This window comes from Narcine bancroftii, chromosome 8, assembly GCF_036971445.1.
Source record: "Narcine bancroftii isolate sNarBan1 chromosome 8, sNarBan1.hap1, whole genome shotgun sequence".
Classification (NCBI taxonomy): Eukaryota; Metazoa; Chordata; class Chondrichthyes; order Torpediniformes; family Narcinidae; genus Narcine; species Narcine bancroftii.
Window position 1 is genome coordinate 84,438,296 of NC_091476.1, and position 22,793 is coordinate 84,461,088.

The 22,793-nt window shown below is 45.9% G+C and overlaps 1 protein-coding gene across 11 annotated transcripts in view; it reads left to right on the forward strand.

Moving 5' to 3' along the window:
• The window catches only part of arhgap32b (Rho GTPase activating protein 32b), a 618,422-nt gene that overhangs the window by 570,248 nt on the left and 25,381 nt on the right, over nt 1–22,793 (forward strand). For all 11 annotated transcript variants that reach the window (XM_069894391.1, XM_069894400.1, XM_069894389.1 and 8 more), the window contains 4 exons: nt 743–888; nt 12,858–13,059; nt 19,255–19,400; nt 20,050–20,121. In XM_069894391.1, the coding sequence (XP_069750492.1) occupies nt 743–888; nt 12,858–13,059; nt 19,255–19,400; nt 20,050–20,121 (566 nt within the window). The remainder of the gene's footprint in view (nt 1–742; nt 889–12,857; nt 13,060–19,254; nt 19,401–20,049; nt 20,122–22,793) is intronic.

Below are 22,793 nucleotides of genomic sequence, written 5' to 3' on the forward strand. Positions count from 1 at the left end.
GGCGAGTGTGTATTAGCTGGCGAGCAATTATCGGTCACCGTCTCCAATATCACTGGACATTAGGAGTTGACCTTTGCAGATGAGAATGGTCAGAGCCGAGTAGAAAGAGCTGTCTATGTACCTGACTGGAATGGTCAGGGTTCATAATAACCATTTTACAATTTTTGAAGTGGAGACGATTTTTATTATATTTGCTGAATGATGCCCTGTCTCAAATTTAACCTGCATTAACTGGCAAATGGAATCAGGGGATGTTTTATCACAGATGTGCACAGATGTGTAATGTAAATCAACCATCAAGCTAGCAGTGTAATGTTGCGTAGTACACAGAATGCCTATACGGTATAGTGTTTTCTAAAGTCTCACAGCGGAATGGAATTTTACTTTCCTGGTGACGCTAATTTTTGGGCTGATCTGTGCAGTGTCTCTGGGGAGGTGTCTGATAGGCCATGCTTTCTGTTTTTCTGGAGTTTGGTGTCGTCTGGGGTGTGATTTCTGTTGCAAGAAAGTCTTATTTGGGACTGAAGAGTATGTGCTTTACGGCTGGGGTCTCTGGACATGGGGTTGTGGAGGATAGGGTCACTATTGTTTCTTCATTCACACACATACAATGTGCACTCATGCCTGCTCACACTCGTTCACAATCGCATTCACTTACTCATAATTACACTTATTCACGCTCTGTGTTACCGGGTGGAACCACTTATTTCCCTCTCTAAATGTGTCTGATCTCTCTTCCCAGGTCCCGGCAGATTGAATCGGCTTGTTTCAGTGGCACTGCTGCCTTTATGGAGGTTCGGATTCAGTCTGTGGTGGTGGAGTTCATTCTCAATCACGTGGATGTCCTATTCAGTTCCAAGCTAAGCTCTGTCATCCGGGAGGGAGCAGGTATGTCTTCATCCACTCCACTGTATTATCAAGTCCCTAGGTCACTAAGAGCAGTTGAGCAGTTTGGGGCTTCATAATTTAATAAGATGCTTGGGCTTGCAGCGTGAATGTGTGAGCTTCGAGTTAAATTACACTGTGGCAAATAGATCTTGAATTAAGAGATGGAGGTGATCTAATCAATATTTTTAAGACGAGAAAACCAGAAGCTCATTTAAATTAGAGGCAGGCCTTTCCAAGGAGCAGTTCAATGTTTTACTTTCAAAGGATGCTAGAATTATGGAACACTTGTGAAAATATTAATTGATTCTATTGTCGGTGAGTGGAATTTAGTATGGTTATTTCCAATAAATTTTTTAATGGATATGGAGTCACAGATCAACTGTGATCTCAGTGAGAGGTGGAACATGGTGGAAGGATTCTTTTTTTCCAATGAATGGATAACTGAACTCCTGCTCCTCATATTCACTGTGTGCTGACATTGAGCTTTTCTCTGGAGTGGTGATGTTCTGTTTGATGAATGAGAAATTATAAACTGGTTTGCTCTGCATTGCAAACGTGTCCTCTGAGGACTGCAATTCTCAACTGCTGCAGAAACTAAACTATCTGTAAGTTGTGCTTATTAGATATATATTAGGCCAAGTATTTAGAAGAAGAACAGCAAAAACTGGTGGTTTACTTGTGTTCACCTATCGAGTGACAGGCCCACCTTCCAAGCGTGTCCATGTTGGGCTTTAGTCTCAATAGCCTTCATTAGCCCCATATCCCAATCTTTGCCATCCATGGAGTTATCCAAGTGTTTCTTAAAGGAAGCAAATGTACCTGCTTCCACCATTTCCTCTGGCAGCTCGATCCATATGCTTATCACCCCTTGAGTAAAGAACTGTTCCTTCTCAATCCCACACCCTCATCTTATAGTTACATCCTCTTGTCTTGGATTCTCCCACTCGAGGAAACAGGCTATCAGTATTCGCCTTATCTATCTCCCTCATGACTTCGTAGATGGTAATAAGATACCCTCTCAATCTCCAACACTCTAAGAAAAGCAGGCCTAGATTTTCCAATCTCTCACAATAATTCAACTTTCCTAATCCTGGCAACAATTTCATAAACCTCTTCAGCACCCTTCCCACCCTTTTGCAGTGCTAATTACACCACTTGAACAGTTGTATCTATCTATACTGAAGGAAAGGTTCAGATTACTTCTTCAGTGCACTGTTCCTTCTGCAACTGCGGGTGTGCTCTTAAAGAATTGGGGCCAAGAAATTCCAATTCAGAAATAACCGATGCTGTTCAGTTGAAATCAGACTGAATCCAAAACATTTCAGTGGGAACTGAACCCTGGGAGAAGTCCAAACAATAGACCTAAACTCCCACAAATAAAGCTAACAATGATGCAATGTTCAAAGTTTGTCTCCAGCCCCAATTTCTATTTCACTGATGTGAAAAGCAATACTTATTTATGCAAAGAGCTGCCAGATTTTCTTTGAAACCACCTTGTTTCAGGAGCTGTCTAGACTCTGGTCTGCCACACAGCTGGCTGCACACACTGAGTTTTCCTTGCACCTCCTGTGACTCCCATACATCACACTAATTGGAACTCAACATCAGACATCAGGGAAATGGGGGGTGGGGGTGAGTGGGGGAGAGACACAGCAAGATTCACCACAGAACGTCGAGGTAGGAGCTACTCAGTGCTACAACTGCCTCACAGTTCCAGGGCCTCTGGTTCGATGCTGACTGTGGGAGTTTGCACTTTCCATGTGACTGCATAGGTCTTCTTTGCATACTTCACACCCCAAAGATATACTGATTGGTGGGTTGATTGGCCACTGTGAACAACGCCTACTGTAAGTGGATGGTAGAAGAATTGGGGGGGGGGGTTGGAATTGATGGGCACGTGAGAGGAAAGAGGTCATGCGGTAAAAAGGGGGAGGAAGGGGAATAATAGATTGCACTGAAGACTGGCATACGAGCAAAGGGGCAAATGGCCTCCTCTGTCCGAAGTGGAGGTGAATATGATTTTATAGGAACTATACTCAGAGCAAGACGCTAAAGAAATAGTAATAAAACAATCTGCTGGAGGAACTCTGGGTTGAGCAGTATCAGTTGGAGAAAAAGAATGGTCAGTGCCTTGGGCTTTGTCAAGTCTTGACCCGGTGAGTTCCACCAGCAAACCATTTTTTGATCCAGATTCCAGCATCTGCAATCTCTGTTGTGTCTGAAAAGTGGTAAGTGTGTGAGCAAGGCTGCACCAAGGGCAGCTCCTACTGAGGCATTCGGCCACATTAAATACAGCTACACGCAAAGGTGTAGACTGCTTAGTTTATGCTGATCAATCTCCGCTTACGAGCCTCAGCATCACCAGGCCACTGCCACTGCCTGTGTGCAGTAGCAGCTTGACTGAGGTATAATTCTGAGTTAAATGAAGTATTTTGGATAGTCTTTTCAGATGAAGATCTTCATTATTTTACAAGCAGGAGGGAACTTTGCAAAAAAAAACCTTTCAAACGAAAGCTGCCTGCTTCCTACTCTTTATAGAAGCACATTTTACACACGCCCTCGCGCACACACATACACACCTGCGTGCGCACACACGCACGCCATGCATACACACACACAGGCGCACACACGCACACGCACTCACATGCACAGACACACACTCCCTTGTTCATACCCACTTACCCTCAAGTTTCCATATACTTTAGCATTCACGATTGTGCGCCACAAGGCTGTGCTTGTTCATTCACTTGAGCTCATCCACACAGTTTCACTTCTGTGCACAGATCTCATTCATGCTCCTGCTGGCACTGATAGGTACCCATACCCACTCACACTCTCACACAACACTGGTGTGTGAGCTCACACAATCACAGGCTTTCACACTTGCAATGCACACACTCATGTTGATGGGCATGTGAGAGGAAATAGGTCATGCAGTTGACACGTGTGCTGTCGTACTCTTGCACATTCACCCACAAACAGAATTATGCTCGTGTGCTTACACATGAAAGTAAGGGCAGAGCCAGCGTGGCCTCTCAACTCCTTAAGCCTGCCCCGTCATCCAATCATCTAATATCATAGGGGACCAACGCACCCCCCTACCCCCGCAAGATCTCATTTCTGCCTCTCTGCTGTTCTCCATGGCCCTCAAATCCCTGATCCATCTTCTCTTTAAATGCTGAGAATCATACAGCCTGCATAGCTGCCTAGGAAAGTGTTCCAGACATCACCATTATCTGTGAGAATAAATTTCTAAGTCCTTCAGTTTTAGATTCATAATTCATTTATGTCCCCTCATTTGTGACTCCTTCATGATTGAAAACATCTCAACAATAATCCTGTGCTTCAACACTATTAAGAATTCAGAGCCAATGTGGCCTGTGTTTCTTATGTTGACATTTGTCTCATCCCAGGAATTACCCTAGTCTTTCATCTTGCCACTCTGTCCTTAGGGAAGAGACAAAAACTGTGGCCTGTACTCCATGGATAGCTTCACCTACACCCCGTGCAATGCTTTTGTAATAAAAAATAATATACTTTTTGTACTTTTAACATGCTGCTTTTGCCTGCTAATTTTTTGAAATTCTTTCAGAAAAACCTCCAAATCTCTCTGGGCTTCACTTGTTCACTCTTTTACCATTTACATAATAATCTGCTTTTTATGCACAGATGCTTCCCACTGCCTTGCTTCTCATTTTCCAAATGCTACTCCCACCCTCCCTTGTCCTGATCAATCCAAAGTCCTCTCTGACCTTGACCACTGAATAGAATTTCCTCCCTCTCCATCCAGCATTCTCCAACCCTGGATCCTTGCACTCTAACCTCACATGGGACACCTTCAGCCATTACACCCTCACCCATCCCACCAACCTGCTCAGCAATGATCTGATCACTTGATCCAGGTTACTTCAGCATCTGATACCTGCCATTCTCAGTTCCCTGACCCCTGTCACTCTCTACCCCCTGACCCCTTTCCCTCCCCACCTCCTGACTCCTTTCCCTCTCTACCCCTGAACTCTGTCACACTCACCCCCGGATCCCCGTTGCTCTCCGCCCCTGACCTCAGTCACTCTCCAGCCCCTGACCCTGGTCACTCTCCACCCTCTGACCCCTGTCACAACCCACCTCCTGACCCCTTTCCCTCTCCACCCCTGATCTCTGTCACTCTCACCCCCTGACCCCTGTCGCTCTCCACCCCTGACCCTCAGTCACTCTCCACCCATGACTCTGGTCACTCTCTGTACCCTGACCCCTGTCACTTTCTGGCCCCTGACTCCAGTTTCTCTGGCTACTGACCCCGGTCACTTTCTGTCCCCCAACCCCAGTCACCCTGGCCCCTGTCGCTCACCACCCCTGACCCCAGTCATTTGCAGTCCCCTGACCCCGGTGACTCTCCATCCCCTGACCCCAGTCACTTTCCACCCCCAACCCCAGCCACTCTCTGGCTCTCACCTTGGTCACTCTTCAGCTCATCTACCTGGTCACTCTCTGATCCCTGACCCCAGTCATTCTCAAACCTGATCCCAGTCACTCTATGATCCCTGACCCCAGACACACTATGATCCCTGACCCTGATCACTCTCCAGCCCATGTTCATGGCCACTCTCCTGTTTTGATCCATTGCTAATTACTGGCAGGACATCAATTTTTTTTAAATTTTGGAGGCAAACCTCAATTACCCTGTATGTACTGGGAGAACGTACAAACTCTTTACTGACAGTGCTGGATTTGGTGGTGTAATAGTTTTCCACTAACTGATATTTTTCCACCCTTCACCCACTAACACTGATTTAATTAGCAAATCTGATAAGGGGTTGCGCTGATGTTATCTGTGAAATGACTTCTTTCCACAGGGGTGAAACAACTGCTGTCAGTCTCCCTTTGGACAACGATCCCACCACTGAACGCCTTCTGCTGGAGGAGCTCAGCAGGTTGAGTAGTATCAGTGGGAGCAAAGAATGGACACTTCCTAATTCCAGCCTCTGCAGTCTCTTGTGTCGCTGCTAAAATTGGGCCATTCTCTCCAGGACAGTCCTAACATATTGAAATCTTCCCTCCACAACTTACTGCACTAGCCCCATTCCACTCACTTCTATCTTCTTGCAAAGATCTACCACCAAAGCTGGCTGGACAGACCCATTGTCACAGAGGGGCTCTTGGATTTTATTTCTGCCTATCTTGGCCCGATGTCTTCCCACTTGTGTTTGACTTTTTGGACCCCTCCATCACTTCGGCTTCTAATTTCTTGATTTATCTTCGCCAGCCTATATTTCCATTCCTCGTGGGGCTGGGGTTCTGAGGACCTTCCACCTCTTCCTGAACAGAAGCCCAACCAGTTTCCGTCTGCCAACACATTCCTCACGCTGATCAACTTCTCCTTAAACAGATCAAAGGTGTAGCAAAGGGAGAACACATGAGCCCAAACTACACCTGCCTTTATTACAGTCCTGATCGCCCTCTTAAGAAGAATCACAAAATCATTGAGGACCCCTTCCACCCTGCTGCACACAACATCTTTCAGCTGTCCCATCAGGGAAGAGATGCAGGAGTATCAGAGACAGCACCAGCTAGGCCCACTGCTTATCTCTTTGTCCAGTGCATCGATTACGATATTGATGCTGCCACTAAATTTAAATTTAGACAAACAGTACAGTCTCATGATTGTTGCTGGCGACTTCAATTACGCTAACCTGAAAATGGTCTTACCACGGTTTCAACAGCATGTGAACTTCGCCACCAGAGGAGAGAATACCCTGGATCCCCCGCCTTGATTACTCAGATCACATATTTTCCCTGCTAACCCCAGTGTACAGACTGCTGGTGAAGTAAACTAGGCCATTTCGCAGGGAGATTGGGATGTGGCCAGGAGAGGGGAGGCACAGCAGTGCTGCACGACTGCTTTGAGACCACAGACTGGAGCTGTTTCAGGGAGGTAGCTGCCTACAATGGTCATGTAAACATGGCTACAGCAGCAAATGCATTGAAGATACCGCCAAGATCAAATACTTCACAACCAGGGTTAACCAGAAACCATTGTTAGATGCAGAGGTCCAGGCCCTTCTCAGAGCTCATGATGTTGCCTTCTGGACAAGGGTGTTGGATGGCACTAAGATGAGCCAGGGCTGAACTCTCCCATGCATTCCAGAAGGCAAAGCAGGGGTAGCACAGAAGTTCCACGGACAACTGTGCAACACTGATGACCCGAGGCACAGTGGCAAGGGATCAAGTCAACATTGTGAGTTAACAATGACACCTCCCTTCAGGCAGACTGAACATCCATACACAGTTTAATGAGGAGAACAGGATGACATGAAAGAAAGCTCCGAATCCCCCTGATGAACTGGGCCCCTGGATAACCGCAGCTGAAGTGAGGAGAACCCTATCCAAGGTGAACCTACACAAGGCGGTGGGATCAGACAGCGTACCTGGTCGGGTACTGAAGGACTGTGCAAACCAATTCACAGAGGTCTTTACGGTCATCTACAAAACATCACTGCAGTAGTGCATCAGTCCGGCAAGGTTCAAGACAGCCACCATCATCCCAGTACCCACAAGGGTGATAATAGCAGGCCTCATTGTGTCCTTTGGCACTGACCTCCACCATTATAAAATGCTTTAAGCATCTGGTGATGGAACGATCGCATCAAACCACACCGCCCAGAGATGCTGGACCCATTTCAATTCACCTATGGAAGAAACCGTTCCACAGACGATGCTATAGCCTTTTCACATCACTCCTTTGTGACCCACATGGAGAAGGACACCTCATACATTGACCAGCTTGGTATTTAATACAATCATTTCCCAGACGCTAGTGGAGAAGCTGTTCTCTCTGGGACTCAACACTGCTCTCTGTAACCTGATCAGGACTTCCTAATAGAAAGACCACAGTATGTCTGGGTCTGTAGCAGAACACCGAGCACCATCACACTGAAAGCTGGTACACCTCAGGGCTGTGTGCTCAGCCCACTCCTGGTCTGCTACTGATCCATGACTGCAATGTCAGATCCCGCTCCAACAGTCATCAAGTTTGCAGATGACACAACAGTAGTTGGTCTCATCAGCAACATCGATGAGACGCACTACAGAGAAGTGGAAAATCTCATAAAATAGTGTGAGAATAACAACCTGGGTCTCAACATAGACAAGATAGAATGACCACCTTCCACTACTCATCAGCAATTCTGTGGTGGAGAGTGGAGAGCACCAAGTTCCTTGGAGTTCTCTTATCTAGTGACCTATTGTGGACACATAACATCTCACTTGTCAGGACGGCACAACAGTGACTACAATTACTGAGAAGACTGAAGGGAGCAAGGCTACTGGTCTCCATTATCTCAACCTTCTATCGAAGCATCCTGGACGGCTTCATCACATTGTGGTATGGTTGCTGCAAAGAAATGGCTCGGAGGTCAATCCACAGGACCTTTTAAGAGTGGAAGAGAAGGATCACTGAAGCTTCCCTCCCCCCATCGACGAGATCTACTAGGATCGCCCTCTTAAGAAGAATCACAAAATCATTGAGGACCCCTTCCACCCTGCACACAACATCTTTCAGCTGTCCCATCAGGGAAGAGATGCAGGAGTATCAGAGACAGCACCATCAAGCTGAGGAACAGCTTCTTCCCACGGGCAGTGAGAATGTTGAACGACCAAAGGAACTGCTCACACTAACCATCCGAGACTCTCATATTCATGAAACAAGATTTATTTATTTAGGTGAAATGGTTGTTCTGCATATGTATTGTTTGTCTGTATCTGTATTATGTCTGATTGTATGTCTGAGTGTTTTGCATCGAGGACTAGAGAACGGTGTTTTTGTTAGGTTGTCCTTTGAAGAAGACCGCAGAGCCCACCTCACTGACAAAAGACAAAGGAGGAAAAACCCAACACCCAACCCCAACCAACCAATTTTCCCTTGCAACCGCTGCAACCGTGTCTGCCTATCCCGCATCGGACTTGTCAGCCACAAACAAGCCTGCAGCTGACGTGGACATTACCCCTCCATAAATCTTCGTCCGCGAAGCCAAGTCAAAGAACTTGTTCAATAAAATGACAATAAACTTGATTTGATAGTAACAGGCCCTTCCAGCTCATGAGCCCATGTCCTCCAAATATATCAATTAACCTATAACCACTGTACATTTTGAAGGGTGGGAGGAAACCGGAGCAACTGGAGGAACTTATGGGGAGAACATACAAACTCCTTACAGAGAGCACTGGATTTGAACCACGTCACTGGTGCTATAACAGGGTTGTGCTCACTGCTACGCTAACCATGCTGCCCATGGTTTCTTTTTACTCTTTCACTCCATCACTCTTGCCATAAAGACATCCATTTGCTTTCCAAGTTATTTACTGGTCTTGCATGTTAACATCATGTAACCCTTTTATGAGTACACCTAATTCCCTCTGAACATGAACATTTAATGATCTCATACAGTTTATATGATTCTCTGCCTTTCTGTAACCTCTCAATCCCCTTATTTTGTTTCATCTGCTGTCTTTCTTTTAATTCATTTGACATCTAGTGACTTGCCCTTTTCACAATTTATTCATATCCTATTTTTGAACAGTTGAAGTACTGTAAGTTCCAAGTTACTAATGTGAAAGTGACCCATTTATCCCTACTCTCTCTGTTTTGTTTAAGACTGCATCCTTTGTACATTACCATTAATTCCATGAGCACAAAACATTTGTAACAAGACCCTGTGAGATAACTGTTGATGTGTCTTTACCAAAAGACTTCTGGAAATTGGAATATAGTACATTACTGGTAACAGCTTGTAATAAAACATAGAACACAACAGCATAGAGCAGGCCATTCAGCTCTCGATGTTGGCTGACTCATATATTCCTTTAAAAAAACTACTAAACCCTCCCTGCCCCATAACCTTCTATTTTACTTCCATCCATGTGCCTAAGAATCTCCTAAATCCCCCTAATGTTTCAGCCTTCACCACCATTCCTAACAAGGGATTTCTCCCCTAAACTACTCTCCCTTCACTTTGTACACATGCCCTAGGAAACAGGTGCTGGCTATCCATCTCATCCATGCCTCTCGTAATCTTGTAGACCTCTATTAAGTCTCCTCTCATCTTCCTATGTTCCAAAGAGAAAAGTCCCACCTCTGCTAACCTTGCCTCATAAAACTTATTTTCCAATCCAGGTAACATCCTGGTTAATGAAGACCAGCATCCCATAGGTCATTAACCCTGTACTCAGCCTTCTGGTTTGTTTTTCCAAAATGTATCACCATACACCAGGATTGAACATCATCTGCCACTTCTCTGCCCAACTCTGATTCTTGTCTATATCCTCTTGTAACTTTGACAACCTTCAGTTCCATCCACACCTCCTCCAATCTTCATATCATCTGCAAACTTATTGACCCATCCTTCTGCCCCTTCATTCAGGTCATTTATAAAAATCACAAAGAGCAGGGGGTTCCCAGAACATATCCCTGCGGCATGCCACTAGTCACTGACCTCCAGGCAGAATACTTTCCTTCCACTACTACTCTCTGCTTTCCTCGTGCAAACCAATTTTTTATCCTCACAGCCACGGTTCCATGGATCCCATGCCTTATGAATTTCTGAACGGCCTTTCATGGGGAGGCCTTGGTCAAATGCCTTGGTAAAATCCATATAGACCACATCTACCACCCTACCCTCATCAATTTCTTTTGTTACCTCCTCAAAAAACTCATTTAGGCTCATGAGACTTGACGTTCCTTTCACAAAGCCATGCTGACTATCCTTGAATAGACTGTACTTCTCCAAATACTTATAGATCTTATCCTTAAGAATCCTCTCCAATAGTTTGCACACTATAGACATTAGACTTACTTGTCTATAATTCCCAGGATTCTCCCTATTACCTTTTTTAAACAAGGGGACTACATTTGCCATTCTCCCATCTTCTGGCACATGTCCTACGGCCAAAGAGGATTCAAAGATCATAGTTACTGCCCCAGCTATTTCTACCTCACTTCCCACAGCAGCCTGGGGTACATCGTGACCTGTCCCGGGGACTTATCAACCTTGATATTTTTAATAAGATCCAACACTTCCTCTTCCTTAATCTCCACATTGTCCGACACACAGGCCTGTTCTATTTTGACCTCACCCTGATCAAGGTCCTTTCCTCTTGTGAACACTGACACAAAATATTTATTTAGGACCTCCCCAACCTCCTCTGCCTCCAGGCACATGTTGCCTCCTTTATCCTTTCGCAGCCCCACCTTCATTCTCATCATCCTTCGGTTCTTCACATTGGCATAGAACACCTTGAGGTTCTCCTTAATCCTACATGTCAAGGCCTTCTCATGTCCCCTTCAAGCTCTCCTAAGTCCTTTCTTATGCTCTTTCTTGGCTACCATATAATTCACACGAACCCTTCCTGTTTCCATATCTAATGTATGCTTCCTTCTTCCTCTTGACTTGCTGCCTTTCCTGCTTTGTCAACCACGGTTCCATTTTCCTACTATCTTTTCCCTGTCTGTCCATAAATTTCCTCCACATTAGTTCTGTGCTTTCACCCTTGAACATCTGTTTCCAATTTACCTTCACTGGTTCCTGCCTCATCCCTTCCTAATTAGCCCTTCTCCAATAAAACAGTTTCCCATTTTGTCTGCGTTTAATCTTATCCATAGCTCTGCTAAAGCTCAAGGAGTTGTGGTCACTCTCACCAAAATGCTCCCCTCCAAGAGGTCTGCCACCTGACCAGGTGGGCAGCACAGTTCTACCCATGTCTGCGTGGGTTTCCTCCAGGGACTCCTGTTTCCTCCCACCCTTCAAAACATACCAGGGATGTAGGTTAATTGGGTGTAAATTGGGCGGCACGGACTTGTTGGCCGAAATGGCCTGTTACCATGCTGTATGTCTAAATTTAATTTAAACTCTGGGAGAAATGTGAAAAACAATATCTGGGAAAAAGCCATTTAAAAAATAAATGGAATAGGTACACAGAATTCAGGAGCCCTTTTAAAGCACTTTGTGTTTGCAATTCATCAATCCTGTTACAAATGTTTTGTGTACTTGAATTAAATTTTGTCACACTACCATCATCAACTCCTTGTTTGTCTTATCTGTTGCACCGTTACATCCTCTGCCCTGCACTCCTCATTGCTGCACTCACCACCATCTTTTCTCCATCCAATTTAACAGGACTCCAGCAATTTCTCAATGGGGATTTCTTATCATTTTTCATATTTTCATGATCCAGGAGACTTCCTCTCTGCCAGCTCTCAGTATTGTCAACAACCCTGCTCTCCACTTTGGTTCTGCAACTGCACACTTACACTGCCAGCAAAGGATCAACCAGTGTTCTGTTAGAACAAACATAATAGCACAGTACAGCTCCTTAGGCCCTCGATGTTGTGTCAAACCATATATTCCTTATGGATATGCATGAAAACATCCAGGGGAAAGCCATGAGAGGCCAGGATCAGTCCTTGTAGCTGTGCCACCATGGGCTGATTCAACAGGCTCTCTGTAACTATGATTCGTTGTCTTTAGAGGAGAGAATGCTGAATTCTCTGGAAGCATTGAGGACTGGAAAAGGATTTCCTGGATATGGGGGAGGATTTTCTGGGAAAGGATTTCCTGGATATGGGGGGGAGGATTTTCTGGGAATGATGGCCTGCAAGTTGGGAGTTTCTGGAACTGACAGGCTCTGAGTGGCACTACAATGTATGCCCTTTAGGCCAAGAAAGCAGTGCTGCTCACTGTTAATGGATGTGCATCTTGACCATGGTTTCTGCATTATGCAGTACAACATTGTTCATGACTCAGAGGAAATGACAGATGCTGGAATCTGGAGTCATTATTTATGTCTTATATATTCAAGTCTGTTTATAAAATCACTGAGATACAACTCTCAGCACTTCGCAAGCCCTGAACAAGTGGTCTGTGGCCATGAAGGAGCTTTGCCCTTATCATTTTCATTTCCTCTGTGTTGCTCTACAGGACATACTTCTTTGTCTCGGCCCAAGTCCTTACTGGTGTCATCTCCTTCCACCAAATTACTGACCCTGGAGGAAGCCCAGGCTCGGACACAGATCCAAATCAGCTCTCCTCTCACTTCAGACAGCAAGTACATCGAAGTAGGTGATGGACCAACAGCATTACAGGGGCGATTCCATACCGTCATTGACTTTCCAATTGACAGGTAAGCAGAACCATCACTCCCTGCAATGTTTTCACACCCTGAGTAGTTTAGAAATGTTCATGTCATTAATCTGTGATGGTGGCACTTCTGTGGAAGGCATTTCAGATTGCTGTCCCCCTCTCTTCTCATCCCTTCTCTTCACCTCACTCCCTCCTTCTGCCTTTCCCTGTATAGTACCTCCCTTTTTTCTCTCCCTCTCCCACCTCCTTCCATCCCATTGAACCACAATACACGAAAACTCTGAAACAGGCTCTTCTGCCCATCTAGTCCATGTTAAACTATTATTCTGCCTCATTCCATTAGCCTGCACCATTGATGATAGCCCTCTATTCCTTCTGTCTCCCTCGCCCTCTCCGAGTCACAGCCTTGTCCTCCTCCTGGTGCAGAACACTGGACCACAATGAGTGAAAGGGCCTTCTGGGTTGTATCTGACCCTGGCGCCTTTGCTTTAGGAATAGGGAAGTATTGAGACATGGATCGATGGTCAGCCCATGTGGAGCACTGTGAAGCTTCTTCCCAAAGATGACTTCAATGTCTGTTCTCCCAATGCCCAAGAAACAGTTTAACCCACAAAGCAGGTTTAAACATTTGCTGCCAATCAAATTAAAATGTTTACATTGATATTCCATCTCATGGGACTATTTCATTAGATCCCACCTCTGGAATACCATTACAGATTTCTCAGTGAAAGATGTATGAATGCATAATGACAGAATCTGCTGGAAGCATTCAGCAGGCCAGGACATGGAGAGAGAAGAAGAGCCATCATTTCAGGTCGATGACCCTTCTTCTAGCACTGAAGGACGCCATTTGCCCTATCAATTACAACACACAAATGTGCTGGGGAAACAAGAAGTCTGCAGATTCTGGGATCGAGTGAAACACACAAATATACTGGAGAAACTCAACAGGTCATGCAGCATCCACAGGAAGTAACGAGTGACCAATGGTTTGGGCCTGAGCCCTAGGTGAGGACCCAGGCCCACAACATTACTTTCTTTTCCCATCCTCTGGATGCTGCGTGACCTGCTGAGTTTCTCCAGAATATTTGTGTGTTGCACTTGATCCTAGAATCTCAGACTTCTTGTTTAACTGCCTTGACTATTCCAAGGATGCTGCCAGCAGAGCAATCTCATCAGTCTCATGTCCCATTTCCATGTTATCCCAGCTTTCTTTCTCTCTCTCGCGCGCGCACACACACCAACTCCTCTTTCATTTGTTTTGATACTTACTTACACTGAGGGTCAATGGGATGATGGAAGAAATTGAGACAGCCAATGGAAGCCCTTAGAATAGGAAGTGAATATATCTTCTTTGGCTTGGCTTGGCGGACGAAGATTTATGGAGGGGTAATGTCCACGTCCGCTGCAGACTCTTTTGTGGCTGACAAGTCCGATGCGGGACAGGCAGACACGGTTGCAAGGGAAAATTGGTTGGTTGGGGTTGGGTGTTGGGTTTTTCCTCCTTTGTCTTTTGTCAGCGAGGTGGGCTCTGCGGTCTTCTTCAAAGGAGGTTGCTGCCTGCTGAACTGTGAGGCGCCAAGATGCACGGTTTGAGGCGATATCAGCCCACTGGCGGTGGTCAATGTGGCAGGCACCAAGAGATTTCTTTAGGCAGTCCTTATACCTCTTCTTTGGTGCACCTCTGTCTCGGTGGCCAGTGGAGAGCTCTCCATATAACACAATCTTGGGAAGGCGATGGTCCTCCATTCTGGAGACGTGACCTACCCAGCGCAGTTGGATCTTCAGCAGCGTGGATTCGATGCTGTCGGCCTCTGCCATCTCGAGTACTTCGATGTTAGGGATGAAGTCGCTCCAATGAATGTTAAGGATGGAGCGGAGACAACGCTGGTGGAAGCGTTCTAGGAGCCGTAGGTGATGCCGGTAGAGGACCCATGATTCAGAGCCGAACAGGAGTGTGGGTTTGACAACGGCTCTGTATATGCTAATCTTTGTGAGGTTTTTCAGTTGGTTGATTTTCCAGACTCTTTTGTGTAGTCTTCCAAAGGCGCTATTTGCCTTGGCGAGTCTGTTGTCTATCTCGTTCTCGATCCTTGCATCCGATGAAATGGTGCAGCCGAGATAGGTAAACTGGTTGACTGTTTTGAGTTTTGTGTGCCCGATGGAGATGTGGGGGGGGCTGGTAGTCATGGTGAGGAGCTGGCTGATGGAGGACCTCAGTTTTCTTCAGGCTGATTTCCAGGCCAAACATTTTGGCAGTTTCCGCAAAACAGGACGTCAAGCGCTGAAGAGCTGGCTCTGAATGGGCAACTAAAGCGGCATCGTCTGCAAAGAGTAGTTCACGGGCAAGTTGCTCTTGTGTCGTGGTGTGAGCTTGCAGGCGCCTCAGATTGAAGAGACTGCCATCCATGCGGTACCGGATGTAAACAGCGTCTTCATTGTTGAGGTCTTTCATGGCTTGTTTCAGCATCATGCTGAAGAAGATTGAAAAGAGGGTTGGTGCGAGAACGCAGCCTTGCTTCACGCCATTGTTAATGGAGAAGGGTTCAGAGAGCTTGTTGCTGTATCTGACCTGACCTTGTTGGTTTTCGTGCAGTTGGATAACCATGTTCAGGTACTTTGCGGGGCATCCGAGGCGCTCTAGTATTTGCCAAAGCCCTTTCCTACTCATGGTGTCAAAGGCTTTGGTGAGGTCAACAAAGGTGATGTAGAGTCCTTTGTTTTGTTTTCTGCACTTTTCATGGAGCTGTCTGAGGGCAAAGACCATGTCAGTAGTTACTCTGTTTGCGCGAAAGCCGCACTGTGATTCTGGGAGAACATTTTTGGCGACACTAGGTATTATTCTATTTAGGAGAATCCTAGCGAAGATTTTGCCTGCAATGGAGAGCAGCGTGATTCCCCTGTAGTTTGAGCAGTCTGATTTCTCGCCTTTGTTTTTGTACAGGGTGATGATGATGGCATCTCGAAGGACCTGAGGCAGCTTTCCTTGGACCCAGCAGACCTTGAAAAACTCATGCAGTTTGGCATGCAGAGTTTTGCCGCCAGCCTTCCAGACTTCTGGGGGGATTTCATCCATACCTGCTGCTTTGCCACTTTTCAGTTGTTCAATTGCCTTATATGTCTCTTCCTGGGTGAGGACCTCATCCAGCTCTAGCCTTAAGGGTTATTGAGGGAGCTAGAGCAGGGCGGATTCTTGGACTGAGCAGTTGGCACTGAAAAGAGATTGGAAGTGTTCTGACCATCGGTTGAGGATGGAGATCTTGTCGCTGAGGAGGACTTTGCCGTCTGAGCTGCGCAGCGGGCTTTGGACTTGGGGTGAGTGGCCGTACACAGCCTTTAGAGCCTCGTAAAAACCCCTGAAGTCACCAATGTCCGCGCTGAGCTGGGTTTGTTTGGCGAAGCTAGTCCACCACTCATTTTGGATCTCCCAGAGTTCGCGCTGAAGATGGCTGCATGCGCGACGGAAGTCTCGTTTCTTACAGTATGGAAACAGGGCATATCGGCCCTTCTAGTCCATTCCGATTTACGTGAAACTCCAACTAGTTCCACCTACCTACCATAACCCACCAACCCCCTCACATCCATGTCCTCATCTTCTTCTTCTTCTTCTTTGGCTTTGCTTCACGAACGAAGATTTATGGAGGGGTAATGTATACGTCAGCTGCAGGCTCGTTTGTGGCTGAGAAGTCCGATGCGGGACAGGCAGACACGGTTGCAGCGGTTGCAAGGGAAAATTGGTTCGTTGGGGTTGGGTGTTGGGTTTTTCCTCCTTTGTCTTTTGTCAGTGAGGTGGGCTCTGCGGTCTTCTTCAAAGGAGGTTGCTGCCCACCGAACTGTGACGCGCCAAGATGCGCGGTTTGAGGCGATATCAGCCCACTGGCGGTGGTCAATGTGGCAGGCACCAAGAGATTTCTTTAGGCAGTCCTTGTACCTCTTCTTTGGTGCACCTCTGTCACGGTGGCCAGTGGAGAGCTCGCCATATAACACGATCTTGGGAAGGCGATGGTCCTCCATTCTGGAGACGTGACCTACCAAGCGCAGTTGGATCTTCAGCAGCGTGGAATCGATGTTGTCGGCCTCTGGCATCTCGAATACTTCGAAATTAGGAATGAAGTCGCTCCAATGAATGTTAAGGATGGAGCGGAGACAACGCTGGTGGAAGCGTTCTAGGAGCCGTAGGTGATGCCGGTAGAGGACCCATGATTCAGAGCCGAACAGGAGTGTGGGTATGACAACGGGTCAGTATCCGCTAATCTTTGTGAGGTTTTTCAGTTGGTTGATTTTCCAGACTCTTTTGTGTAGTCTTCCAAAGGCACTATTTGCCTTGGCGAGTCTGTTGTCTAACTCGTTGTCGATCCTTGCATCCGATGAAATGGTGCAGCCGAGATAGGTAAACTGGTTGACTGTTTTGAGTTTTGTGTGCCCAATGGAGATGTGGGGGGGTGCTGGTAGTCATGGTGGGGAGCTGTCTGATGGAGGACCTCAGTTTTCTTCAGGCTGACTTCCAGGCCAAACATTTTGGCAGTTTCTACAAAACAGGACGTCAAGCTCATCTAACTTCTTAAATGACCGAATTGACCCTGCCGCAACTACCTCTTCCGGAAGGTCATTCCACTCAGCCACCACTCTGAGTGAAGAAACGTCCTCTAAAGTTTCGCCCCTAAACATTCGCCCCTAAACCTTAACTTATGAACCCTTGTTCCAATCTCCCCTACCCTCAGGGGAAAGAGCCTATTCACATCTAATCCTTTCATAATTTTTAATACCTCTATCAAATCCCCTCTCAACCTTCTGCACTCCAATAAATAAAGTCTCAGTCTACTCAATCTTTCTCCATATTCTAGATACTGCAATCCAGGCAGCATTTTAGTAAATCTTCTTTGCACCCTCTCTACCTTATTTATATCCTTCCTATAATTTGCAGATCAGAACTGCACACACTATTCCAAATTTGGCCTCACCAATGCCTTAAACAGTCTCTACATCACCTCCCAGCTCCTATATTCTATGCTATGATTTATAAAGGGCAACATACAAAAGCCTTCTTCACCACCCTATCTTCATGGGAATCCACCTTCAAAGAAGCTGAACCATTATTCCAAGATCCCTCTGTTGCTCTGCATTTCTCAATGCCCTCCCCTTCACTGCATATGTCCTATTTTGGTTATTCTTTCAATATGCAAAGTCTGCCTGGGCAGTACCCAAGGGAAGTGTGAGGTGCTACATTTTGGAATGACAACTCAAGGAAGGACATACACTGTAAATGGTAGGGCACTGAGGAGGGCAGTAGAACAGAGGGATCTGGGAATACAGATACAGAATTCCCTGATAACTGCATCACAGGTAGATAGGGTTATAAAAAGAGTATTTGGCATAAATTGAAGTATTAAGTACAGGAGTTGGGAAGTTATGTTAAAGTTGCATTAGACTATGGCAAGGCCAAATTTGGAGTATTTTGTACAGTTTTGATTACCGAAGTTCAGGAAAATTATCAATAAGATATAAAGAGTGCAAAGAAGATTTACTGGGATGTGTCCGGACTTCAAGAATGAAGTTACTGGGAAAGGTTAAACAGGTTAGGACTTTATTCCCTGGAGAGTAGAGATTGATGGAGGTGTTTAAAATTATATGAGGGACAGACAGAGTAAATGTAAATAGGCTTTTTTTCCACTGAGGGTAGATAAGATACAAACCAGAGGACATAGGTTAAGGGTGAAATGGGAGAAGTTTCGGGGGAACTTCTTCCTACAGAGAGTGGTAGGAGAGTGGAACAAGCTTCCAACTGAGGTGGTAAATGCGGGCTCAATTTTGACATTAAGAAGAATTTGGACAGGTCCATGGACGGGAGAGGTATGGAGGGCTATGGGCTAGGTGTAAGTCAGTGGGACTGGGAAAAAAAATGGTTTGGCAAAGACTAGAGGGGCTGAGGTGGCCTGTTTCTGTGGTTCTATGGAAGGATGAAACTTGGGCCCCTTTAGCTCTGAGGCAGCAGTGCCAATCACTGTACCTCCATACTTCCTGAAGGACACTAATCTCAAACATAATCTGTGTCTGTTTGCATGTTTGCTACCTCACCTGCTCTGCCTGCCTGACCTTCTTATTTTAGCTGTCATCGTCTGCAGACGTTTTTCTTCTCTTATGACAGTACATGTCGCTACCACTTATTTGCGTGCATGCCTGTCTCAAATACAGTGGCCAAATATTTAACGCAGACTCCTTTACCATTGTTATCCAGGAAGAGGACAACCAATAAATCGAAGAAATCACCTGTTGGCACTTGGCGCTCTTTCTTCAACCTTGGCAAATCCTCCTCTGTGGTCAAACGGAAGCTGCACCGTAACCCCAGTGAGCCCACAGAAATGAAATCCATGGCTCTAGCAGGTAGGTATAGGGGGTGATAAGGGACAACAGCACTTTCTCCATCTTTAATTCTTCATATTTGTAATTTCTTCATAATTGTTCAGATCAGATACTATTTAATGTCATGTAATAAAACAGAAATGTAATATTACACTAAATTGCCATTAGGCAGACAACGATTCATCAATAGCATTTATCCGGCACCGCAGTCAGAGAATGAGAAGCAAAAGAGCGTACCCCCAGGGTCACCTTGTATCAATGGATTCTCTTGCCTTGTGCAGGTGACCATTTTTTTCTAACAAGTGTCAAAGCTGTTTCTATTTTTGAAACTTTAGGAGCAATATGGATCTAGGAGAAACTACAGCAAAGACGCATAATCTGTTTTGTAGTAGATTCAATGTTGTAGTCTCGGCAGCTGTTTGTGACCTGGTAGCCTGTTCTCACCTTTCCCTTCCACCCCCATGTTCCCCCCCACCCCGCACTTTATTATTCAGGCGCCTGCCTAATTTTCAACACTCCTGATGAAGGGCTCACGCCCAAAATGTCGACTGTCTTTTACTTTCCTTGGATGCTGTGTGACATGCTGAGTTTTTCCAGCACTTTTAGGTCCTGCAGCCGTTTGTGACTGAAGAATTTGTCCTGTTCATTTGTGATTTTGTTGTTTTAACAGCAAAGGGTGATTCAGGAACACTTCGTTCTGCAAAAAGTGAAGAGTCCCTTTCATCTCTGCACAATGTGGAAGGTATGTATAAGGTATACATCGGTTTGTGTGTGTAGTACTGCATGTTGCTAGATAATTGTCACCAGTTGCAGTGTTTCAACATGGCAGGGGTAGTGATGAGTACTGTGTACTCTTGATCACTGTTCTTGTCCCCTCAACCTTCAACAGCTCAATCCACATCCCTGGAAACAGAAGCAGCTTGTGCTTCAGGTCAAAGAACTGGGAAAATGAAAGATCAAGTTAGTTTTAATTTGCAAAGAGGTTTGGCAGGGTGCCAGTCCACTGGAGATTAGTCAGTCTAATCCCATGGATGGAAAATGGTGCAAGAGCACATCACACAGCTAAGGCCTGGCAGCTGGATTTCCATTGTGGGAACACTGAGTGGGGCTTGATAAAGTAGATCTGGTACAGATTGGCTGAAGGCCTTTTGACTAAGCTGTTAGAAATTTTTATGAGGTGAAGGAAATGCATAGATTCAGGCTGCACAATGGTACAGTAGTTAGTGCTACTGTCTCGCTGCTTCAGGTACCCATGTTCAAATCTGACCCTCATTGCTGTCTGTGCATTGGTGTTTGTTTTTTCTCCCTGTGACCGTGTGGGTAACATTCTCTTTGTCAAATTCATTTTAGTAGGTTCATTGATCTCTGTAACTGAAAGTTAATGATTAATTGAAGCGAAATAATTGAAGTGAATGTGATTAGTATGTGTGGGAGAGAATAGGTTGTAGGGAAACAGAGAAATTAGGAATTGCAGCACAGGATTCTTCCCCTGGGATTTAGCAGGAAACTGATGGGCTACCTTATCTCTGTGACATTTTTAAAAGAGATATAGCACAGTCACAGGCTCTTCCAGCCCTCGAGGCCATGTGACCAATTCACCTACTAACCCTGTGCGTCTTTGGAATGTGGGAAGAAATTGTGGCATGTGAGGAAACCCATGTGGTCATGAGTAGAAATACAAACTCCTTATAGACAGTCCCGGCCACCCACGTGCTGAAGCTCACATTGTCTCCTTATAGACAGTCCTGGCCACCCATGGGCTGAAGCCCCCATCATCTCCCTATAGACAGTCCTGGCCACCCACGAGCTGAAGCCCCCATCGTCTCCCTATAGACAGTCCTGGCCACCCACGTGCTGAAACCCCCATCATCTCCCTATGTACTGTCCTGGCCACCCACGTGCTGAAACCCCCATCATCTCCCTATGTACTGTCCTGGCCACCCACGTGCTGACGCCCCCATCATCTCCCTATAGACAGTCCTGGCCACCCACGTGCTGACGCCCCCATCATCTCCCTATAGACAGTCCTGGCCACCCATGTGCTGACGCCCCCATCATCTCCTACACTTGTGTTTCATTATGGGTTGAATGGTGTAGTGCTGATGGATATGTAGGGTCAGTGGAACTGCGTCTTTTACATCCAAAAGTGGCAGGCATTGTGGGAGAAGGTTTCAGAGGAAGTTTACAACACAATGCTGCTTCTCTAAAGAGCAGTGCAACTCATTCCCAGCCTGCAAATCTTTACATACTGATCCAGTTCTGTTTGAATGAATTTCCACTTCTCCCCACTCAGGGGAGTGAATCTGAGGAAAGCATCTGGCCCGGACGGAGTACACGGAAGAATATTTTAAAACCTGTGCTGACCAACTTGCCAGTGTATTCACGGATAACTTCAACATCTCACTCCGACAGGACATGGTACCCATCTGTTTCAAACAGGCATCAATCATACCCAAGAAGAGTGCAGTAATCTGCCTTAATGACTATCGACCAGTAGCGCTCACATCAACAGTGATGAAATGTTTTGAAAGGCTGGTCTTGAAGCGTAACTGCTTCTGTCAGACTGGCAACGTGGATCCATTCCAATTCGCCCACCATTGCAACAGCAGATGCCATCTCACTGGCTCTACACAAAGCACTGGAACACCTGAAAAGCAAAGATGCATATATCAGGATACTCTTTATCAACCATAGTTTGCCATTTGATGCCATCATCTCTTCAAAATTGATCAACAAACTCCAAAACCTGGGACTCAACATTCCACTAAGTAATTGCATCATGGATTTCCTCACCTCCAGAGTCAACAATCAATGAAGATTGATAAGAACATCTCCACAATCTCCATCAGTACCAGAGTACCACAGGGCAACGTTCTTAGCCCCCAGCTCTACTCATTTTAAATCTATGACTGTGTAACTCGATACGACGATACCATGGTGGTGGGTTGTTTAAAGAAAGGTGATGAATCAGCGTACAGGAGGGAGATTAAAAACTTGGCTGAATGGTGCACTAACAACAACCTTGCACTCAATGTCACCAAAACTAAGGAGCTGATTGTTGACTTTAGGAAGGGAAAGCCAAAGGTGTATGATCCAGTGATCACTGGGGGAATCAGAGGAAATTTAAGTTCTTGGGAGTTGCTATCTTGGAGGATCTTTCCTGAACCCTAATGGCATCGGGAAGAAAGCATGTCAGTGTGTCTACTTCCTCAGGAGTTTGTGGAGGTTTGGTATGACACCAGAAATCCTGGCAAATTTCTACAGAGCTGTGGTGGAAAGTGTGCTGATTGGCTGCATCATGGTCTGATATGGGGACACCAATACCCCCGAGTGTAAAGCCCTCCAAAAGGCAGTAGACACAGCCCAGGATATCACAGGCAAAACCCTCCCCACCATCAGGAACATCTGCAGGGA